This window comes from Anneissia japonica, unplaced genomic scaffold (assembly GCF_011630105.1).
Source record: "Anneissia japonica isolate Jap-2015-1 unplaced genomic scaffold, ASM1163010v1 scaffold287709_len1912824_cov184, whole genome shotgun sequence".
NCBI lineage: Eukaryota > Metazoa > Echinodermata > Crinoidea > Comatulida > Comatulidae > Anneissia > Anneissia japonica.
In genome coordinates, this window is record NW_022751466.1 from 330,101 (window position 1) to 338,873 (window position 8,773).

The 8,773-nt window shown below is 36.4% G+C and overlaps 1 protein-coding gene across 1 annotated transcript in view; it reads left to right on the forward strand.

Moving 5' to 3' along the window:
• Nucleotides 1-6,081, forward strand: part of LOC117121683 (fibrinogen-like protein A) — a 7,987-nt gene extending 1,906 nt beyond the window's left edge. Inside the window, exons 2-4 of the mRNA XM_033266961.1 lie at nt 920-1,317; nt 3,101-3,371; nt 5,169-6,081. Of these exons, the coding sequence (XP_033122852.1) occupies nt 920-1,317; nt 3,101-3,371; nt 5,169-5,422 (923 nt within the window). The 3' untranslated portion in view covers nt 5,423-6,081. The remainder of the gene's footprint in view (nt 1-919; nt 1,318-3,100; nt 3,372-5,168) is intronic.
• Nucleotides 6,082-8,773: the final 2,692 nt, after the last annotated feature.

The following is an 8,773-nucleotide window of genomic DNA, read 5'->3' on the forward strand; positions in this document are numbered from 1 at the left end:
CGTCTTTCCAAGATACGTTATCTTGGAATTCCGTCTTTCCAAAATACGTTATCTCGGAAAGACGTCTTTCCGAGATAAATTATCTCGGAAAGACGTCTTAATAAGTGTTTATTCTATGTTTCCAAGATAATTATCTTGGAAACTCGGAAACTCGGAAGGTCACTTTAAGCTTCCTTAATACGTAATGTAGCCCTGTTTCCTGTCATTTTTTTCTCTTTTGTATAATTTATATAAATTCATTCTAAACATAAACATAATTTATTCTTGCTGAAACAAAAATTATATTTCCACTTTGGGAATGATTTCAGCTACACACTGGTTGAAAGCATCAAGCACCTCAAGGCTTCTAATTCCCAAAATAGAATCTAATCTGCTCGCCTATTAACGTTTGGGAGTGTAGTCCATCATTTCCTTTATAGGTTGACGCCAGAAGCTTCATTGCGTGGCCGGACCCCACTCTTCTAGCGCCGCCCCTGTTGACGAGCTCCCTTGCACCCTGGTTGAAGAAGTCGAGTGAGGTATCTGTCAATCTGAAGTGGATCATTAGGACGCAAGACGACTGCCAGGATGGCTACGTTAGATGTTAGGGTGTGGTATATAATTGTTCGCCTGATGATAGAAAAAGGCAATTGGTTAAAATCCGCAATGAGTGCAGTATTCGTCATCTTAATTTTGTATACGTAGAAAATTACAGACCTACTGCTTCAACACTGCTCGGACCTCTCTGTATGGTTAACTCTTTCTAACTTCCTATCTAAAGTCGGAGTTTGGTCTAGACACTTTGTCTCAATTGTTGTCAGATAAACAGAATAAAAATCTTAATTTGATACAGTGTAGAAATGTATTACAATCTCTTTTAAAACTACACAAGTATGTTTGGCACGCACGTATATTTTGTATTTCTTTCTGTTTTATATAGCAATAATCACATCAAATGTTGAATCAGCAACTCATGACCTGTCCATGTCCAGAGCTAATGGACCACTGCTGTCGAGTCATTCACTACATCATTCATCAGTAAGGGGTTTGACAGATTGTGTACAACTCTGTTTGCGTCACATCAAGGAATGTTCCTTTATAGCTTACGATAAAGACAGTCAAATGTGTGACGTATTCGCCAGTAAATCTGAATATCAACTAGTTACACTAATGTTCCCAACGAAAGTACTGCTGTACACGAGTCCGTATCGCGACTGTACTGACGTCAAGCAACGACTGAGTGACTGTGAAAGTGGTGTTTACCAAATTAAACCCTGCTCATCGTGTGACGCGTTTCTCGCTTATTGTGACATGGACACTGATGGTAAAGCTTGGACGGTAGGTTTCATATACATTTAGCTTTCCAATTCCAGACCTCTTGAGACATTTTCAAAGTACCAAACAAACGTTTAACCCTTTAACATAAAGTGTTAACTCTATTAATTGGAGAACGAACCCTGAGACCACCCAGCAATTTAAGGTTGTTGCGAATTGGAGGGCACATTGTACGTTGATATTAATTTCAAATTAGTTGTCACAGTAGGCCTAGTATTTTTTTGGTAAATATTGATGAATATCATAGACATGATTCCCTTCAAGCTGATGATCAAAATCGACGCCAACTAATGTTTCTTCACGGTTATTGCTTTTTAAAGAAAATTAAAAAAGATGGTTAAAATGTTATGTATTTATACCGTGCAAAATACGAGGGCCTCTATGCGCTACACAAGTGAATAGATGCTATTGGAAAAACAAGGAGGGAAGAAACTCCAAGCAAGAACCCAGAGGTGACGGAACTAGGGGTGCTGTGTTATGGAGAGTAATGTATACTGTGACCGGAAATGGTCTGCATCAGTTGGTCGTTACCATGCACCAGTTATGTTGGAGTATATAGTACAGCAAGATGAATTTATTATGTAGGCCAAATGAATAAAGTTCGGAGTTTGTCGGGTAGTGAAATGATTATTGTAAATTTTAAGCGCTAGCTAAAAATTCATAAGTGTCAGCTAAATTACGGTGATTAATTTAATTAGCGAAGATATGGAGACAATTATTTCGAAGTTCCCTCTTTCCAAGAGGGGATGCAAATGCTTTGTGAAAATGAGTACTCCGCCGTACTCATTTTCACAAAGAAATACACACAACTGCCAATACAATATGCCAATAACAATACGCCAATACATGAACACCTGCGAAGGAAGGTTCAATCACGTTTTTGCCCAGCAAATGTCTGTACTGTATGGGGGGGGGGGAGTAGCGCTGCTGATGTACTGTGTAGCGGATGAATGAGGCATATTGCATAATAAGACTAGGCCCAGGCCTAACTTGACAGTGCAATAATATGTGATAAAAAGTACACTTTCGAAAGAAATAAATTAAAATAAAATATTAAAAAAAAACAAAAACGTATTATACAATGCTAACAATGCGGCTCTTGTATCCCTAGCTAGAACAAGGCATCCATGTGCAAAGCAGTGGTGTTTGTTTATCCATGAAAAAAGCACGCCGGGATAGTTTGCCTTACCAGGAAAAGGTGACTTAATCTAGCTTATGACGTCTGCATGCTAACTATATTGTGAGTGTGACGTCACCAAAAAATGAATATTTTCTATTATAACCAAAATATTAATAACTACAACGCTTCTGGGCGTAAATTCCCTTAATACGAATTAAGGGTTGCACAATCTCCTTGCCATACAAATTACAGCTCCACTGACTTCTCAGTCGAGAAATACGGGTAGCTGAAGATATTCTCGCAAATCTGACTACGAAACCATATCCAAATTTCACGTTCCACTTTTGACCCTGATTTGTACTTCGCACTCGCCGCTGAGAGCGGCGTTTCGGGAACCCTGCGTCAAGACCACAGTATAGGGAGTAGCCCCGATCGTCGCTGACCAGGGATTTATCAAGATGTGCCAGTCTCCAGCACCAGTTGAATCTCGGACATATCAGGACTCAGGTGCCTCCTCTCCACATAGAATTAGAAAAAGGCTAGTTTTATAACAAATATTATCAATTACTTTACTGTTTTAGTTTGCCTGTGGCCTATAATTGAAATACTAAGAATCCCAACCAATATTGTAATGTTTATTCTAATTGAAAAACTGTAATCTTATAGGTATTTCAGCGTCGACAAGATGGCTCTGTAGATTTCAACCAAGATTGGCAAAATCATACGTCTGGATTTGGTGATTTGAGTGGCGAGTTTTGGCTGGGAAACAATAAAATCCACAAAATCACGTCGTCAGCAAAGTATAAATTTCGGATAGATATGGTTACCCATGATGGCAACGCTTATCACGTCACATACGAGTCTATTGAGATTGGAAGTGAAGCTGAAAACTTCAGACTGGACATAGGAGAGTACATCGACACTAAGTCAACTGCCGGTAAAGACCATGTTGTAACTATTATTAGCCTCCCCAGAGGAGCGAAGCTCCGAGGTCTGGGAGGCTACCGTTACCTCTACTTTTCTTCATGTTGTCGTTGTCACTGTTGGTAGTTGTTTAATACCACGATATTTGAAATTTGGTTTCAAACTAAGAAGAATAATAAGAAGACGGAGCCTATTGCTTTGGTGTGTGTGGATATGCTAATTCTACATTTGCATAATTCATATTTCACTAATCGGGTAATTTAGGCTAGTTACTGCGATAGCTAAAGATTGGTAAGTCCGATTGGTTTTAAACTTTGCTGAATGCGAGATGGTAATAAGAAGACGGAGACTACTATTTTTGGTAAGTGTGTGGATATGCTTGTTGCTCATTTGCATAATTAACATTTCACTATTAAGTACTTCAGGCTAGTTTTACCACGTTAACTATAAAGATTGGTAAGTCCGATTGATTTCAAACTGGGCCGAATGCAAGATGGAAATGAAAAAACGGAGCTTATTGTTTTCAGTACGTGTGTGAATATGATAATTGCTCATTTGCATAATTGTTATTTCACTAATCAGGTAATTTAGGCCAGTTACCACGATAACAAAAGTTTGGTAAATCTGGTTGGTTTCAAACTTTGCACACTGCAAGATGGTAATAAAGTGATGGAATCTATTGTTTTTAGTACGTGTGTGAATATGCTAATTGATAATTTGCATAATTAATATTTTATCAAAAAATTTACGCTAATTACCAAGATAACTAAAGTTTGGTAAGTCCGATTAGTTTTGAAACTTGGTAGAATGCATGCAGGATGGTAAGACTGAGCCTATTGTTTTTGGTAAGTATGTGAATATGCTAATTGCTCATTTGTATAATTAATATTTACCTAATCAGGTAATTTAGGCTAGTTGACTAAAGTTTGGTAGGTCCGATTGGTTTTAAGCTTTGCACTATGCAAGATGGTAATAAGAAGGCAGAGCCTATTGTTTTGGTACGTGTGTGAGCATGCTAATTGCTCACTTGCATAATTAATATTCAGGCTAGTTACCACTTAATCTAAAGTTTGGTAAGTCTGATTGGTGTCCCCACCATGGTTTGAGTTGAGGTAAGAAAATGTATGATTATGACTAGACTAAAATTTCGTAGCTGTAAACCTTTTATATTTTTAGTTTGTAGTTAAATAAATGGAATAACACTATACTCACCTTATTTTCCAATACAGGAAATATAGCGATTGCAATTGTGCTAGGAACAAGAGCAGTGGCGTATCTAGATGATAACAAATCGCCTATCACCTTACTTTGCCAGCTACCTCCCCCTAACTTAATCATTGAGGCCCCACCACACCTTCCCCTATCAGCCCCCACCCACCACACGTCATACTATCACACCCGATCCCCCATTTTAACAATCTTAGATACGCCACTGCACAGGATATTCCAACGAGTTGTTTGTGATTGCGGTTTTCTGACATTATTTCCAATAGAAGTAAATTATTTGTCAATGGTGTTTTCAATTGTACCGGCATCAGTAACTTTGCAAGCATTGGCATTTGTTAGAGATTTATAATACTGTCACATCCATGTTTTCTTTCAAAGTGTTTCTATAGTTTGTAAATGAATGGAATCATAGCTCTGTTATCGAAACACATAGGCCCTACTATGTTGACCAATGATTTCATACATATTTGAACATAATATAACTGTAATGTTGTTTCGTTTAATGATTAAATTTTGAATGAAGATATTAGATGGGATGAAAAATAAAACATCCTGACCTAATCAATCGTCTTGTGATTTACAGTCGAAGGGCTTGACTACGATGTGAACTCATATAACCGGTACAACAATGGCATGAGCTTCTCTACAATTGACCGAGATAACGATTTTTTGAGCAGCGGTTCCTGCAGTATTGAGTATAAGTGCGGTTGGTGGTTCAACATGTGTTACCGTTCTAACCTTAATGGTGAATATAAATCTGGAATTATCTGGGACCATAGTATAACCGGCCACTATATTTTACGATTCTCAGAAATGAAAATGCGAAGAATTGTCTGAGGACAAAGAAAAATGTTTGATTATTATGCCTTAATTGTATTTTATTATTTTTATTTTATATTTGTATGCTTTTGAATCACGATTTGTGAGCTGATTGTAGAGTCCGCTATTTTACACACAGTATACGATGAATACAAAAAGCAATTGCACTGTATAGGTATTTGCCCATAACGGCAGAATTCAAAAAATTATATGTTTGTCAGAAATGAAAGAGATGAATTTACCAAGAATCCCATTTATCATATTTTTTCTAGCATCGTATAGGCTTCTAAATTATGCTTTGTCAGTTTTCATTAAAGTTTCCGTCATTAATAGTTCAGCAGAAAGTAGTATAGTGCCATCGGATTTGAATCCCATGTGTGGACAATTGTAGAATGTGTTTGTATATAAACTCAATGACGGATGTGTTTCCCGATACCAGCTACTGTACTATCATGTAACTATTTATTTATTATAATTGCTCAACACTTTTAATGTGAAAATACACAACAGTGTATACCAAAATCAAATGAATTTTGAATCAAATGAGAAATTGTGTGAGTTCTGTTGGTAGGGATTTGCCGCAGTGATGCCAATTTAGCCTAAGCAACCAATACCCTGCCAATGGTATTGTTGACATTAAAAAATATATATATTTTTGTCAATAAAACAGAACTAAACAGTCATTGGTAGGTTGGGTGGTGGGGGGGGGGGGGGTAGAATCGGAACCTTTAATAAAACAGAACTAAACAGTCATTGGTAGGTTGGGTGGTGGGGGGGGGGGGTGTAGAATCGGAACCTTTAATATATTACAGTATCCATCTCTTGAAACCGAGTGATGCTGTGTATAATTGTAACAGAGCCCGTGAACATTAATCTATAACTCAGGTGGTATGAGATAACTGGTAACGTAAAATTATCATGTTGTTTATACTGTTGGCTCACTCAATTAAGTGACTCTTTGCGACACTTTGAAAGTTGCTGCATCCCATAACAACACATCGTTTCGGCATTTTATTGTTCTCTTTCCATACAAAAGCTTCACTCTACCATGTACAAACAACGATTGTGATTGGTTCCTCTTCTGACGTTTTCACAAAGCGGCTACCGGAAACTAACGAAGATTCGCGACTGAAAACGAGTCGAGAGCACCCTCTACAGTTTGTACCATATGCGTTTTAATGTTGAGTAAATTGCCTGTAGAAAATTGACGTGACAACGTTATTTGATTTTTGTGAAAACATGGATGAAAGAGCAAAAAAAGATGTGGAAGATAAGGGACAACAGAAAAACATCGTCTATTGAATTACAGTAGCTTTAACGGCTTTCATATGTTTAAAACAAAATCACATACCAGACTAGGAAAATATCATATTTTACACAATGAACGAGCATGGCTAAAAAAGGAAAATCAAGGAATCCATTAGCTTCAGAAAACAGTAACAACATGAAGAGGGACGAAGGCTCACACCAATTACCACACACATACGATGAACTCCTGAAAACAAAACTTCCCCCCACCCCTACACCTAAATCCGCCCCTGGAAATGGTATGACATGTACGGAATAGTTGTGTGTTATCTCCTAAATTTTTATTCATTCTGTTTTATAGTAGGCTGAATAGTGTAAGGTTTAAACATTAAGATTTTTTTCAGTGTGTTAATGTATACACTACTGTACAGTATATTCTTGTATGATCTTCTTAAATTTACATTAAGGGTGGCCTTCATAGCCCTACACTACCCCTGATTTTAAGGCTAACATTAATTAAGCTTGACCAATGACATCGTCCTGTTCCCCTTGTAATAGGACCAATGCACTGACTTGGGCCTGCAATGTACTTTAATTAAGCATTCAATTTCAACTTAACTCAAGTCAACTGGATCTTATATTCAAGCTATTTCTCTACCATATATACTCACATTGTATTGTCAACTCTATGGTTCTAAGAAAGGATACCGATGTAAGTTCATGATTGTATATTATATTATACTTTAGTTAAGTGACTGTTTAGTTTAATCACTTAAGTAATTCTTACGACTATTTTACTATTGAAATAGGTCTTATGATTTAGTGTATTCACTATAGTGTCGAATGCATTGACTATTGTTTTAGTTATTGTCTTTTAGAACAGTGCTTATACTGTACTTTTAGTATTTGTTACTTATCATTAGTAATTTGATTGTTTCAATATATTATATTTCATTAATTAATTATAGTATGACTAATTTAGTTCTCATTTACCATTAATTAGTCAACATTATATTATGAGGTTATTACAATATCCAACTAGTGTGATCCGATTATTTATACGTCGTTTTTATATATCTTATTTACAGTTCAAACCGTACTCGCTCCCTGTATCAATCGTACTCGTGCTTAGTGTATCTATCGCATATCTACCAACTCTGTTATTTATTTCAACTCGGAATAAATCATTTTCAACCCTCAAATATACGCGTTTTGAATCATACTTTTCGTCAGAACCACACACATATAAGGCCCCATAAAAACATTATTAGTTTATCACCCTAACAAAGAATAAAAACTGATGAGGGAGGGAGGTTTTTTTTTTGTTTTTTTTTCGCTAATCCCGCCCTCATTTTACCGATGTTCACAAGTAAATCAATGGTTAGAGACACATATATAAAAAGTCATAAGAATAGAATCAAATTTATATTAAAAAAATAAGTTTTTGTTGTAAAAAAAAAAAGAAGGGGAAAAAAAAATCAGATTTTCCCCAAAAGTGATGAGGGAGCGGGTGATAAACTAATAATTTTTTTTTATGGGGCCTAACTGGAGGTTATAAATAGTTAGTAGGTCACGTCACGTTTTTGACTTTGGAACCAGTGATTAAATCTCTACTCGCTTTGTTGGAATTGTTTGCATAGAGAATCTCTACATTTGGGAAAGGCCGGTTCCAGATATAATTCTTCAAGAGAAATTTTGTAAGAGCAGGCCCTAAGTTTTACCAAGGCTGTATTGTGTATTCACAATAGGCAGGGATAATACCTGAAGCACGGTATCACCACCTGCCACCTGGCCACCTGAGCACAGCGTATTAAAATATAAACTATAAACCTGTTTGTCGCCCTCTTCCGTATTATAAAACTGAGTAGCCTTAATCCAACTGTTCATATCGTACAGTACAAATAAGCATTAATTGGCTCGGTTGTTTAAAAAGTATTTTTGCCTATTGATACTCTATAACACATACGTTAGTTTAAATATTCATGTTCGTGTTGGTTTATATACATTTATCTAAATAAAATGCAATTCAACGATTTGGTTGATAAGATAAATAAAAATGATGAAAAGACGGTCTGGTCAAGCCTAGCATATAAATCCAACCTTTGACATCTACCACGATAC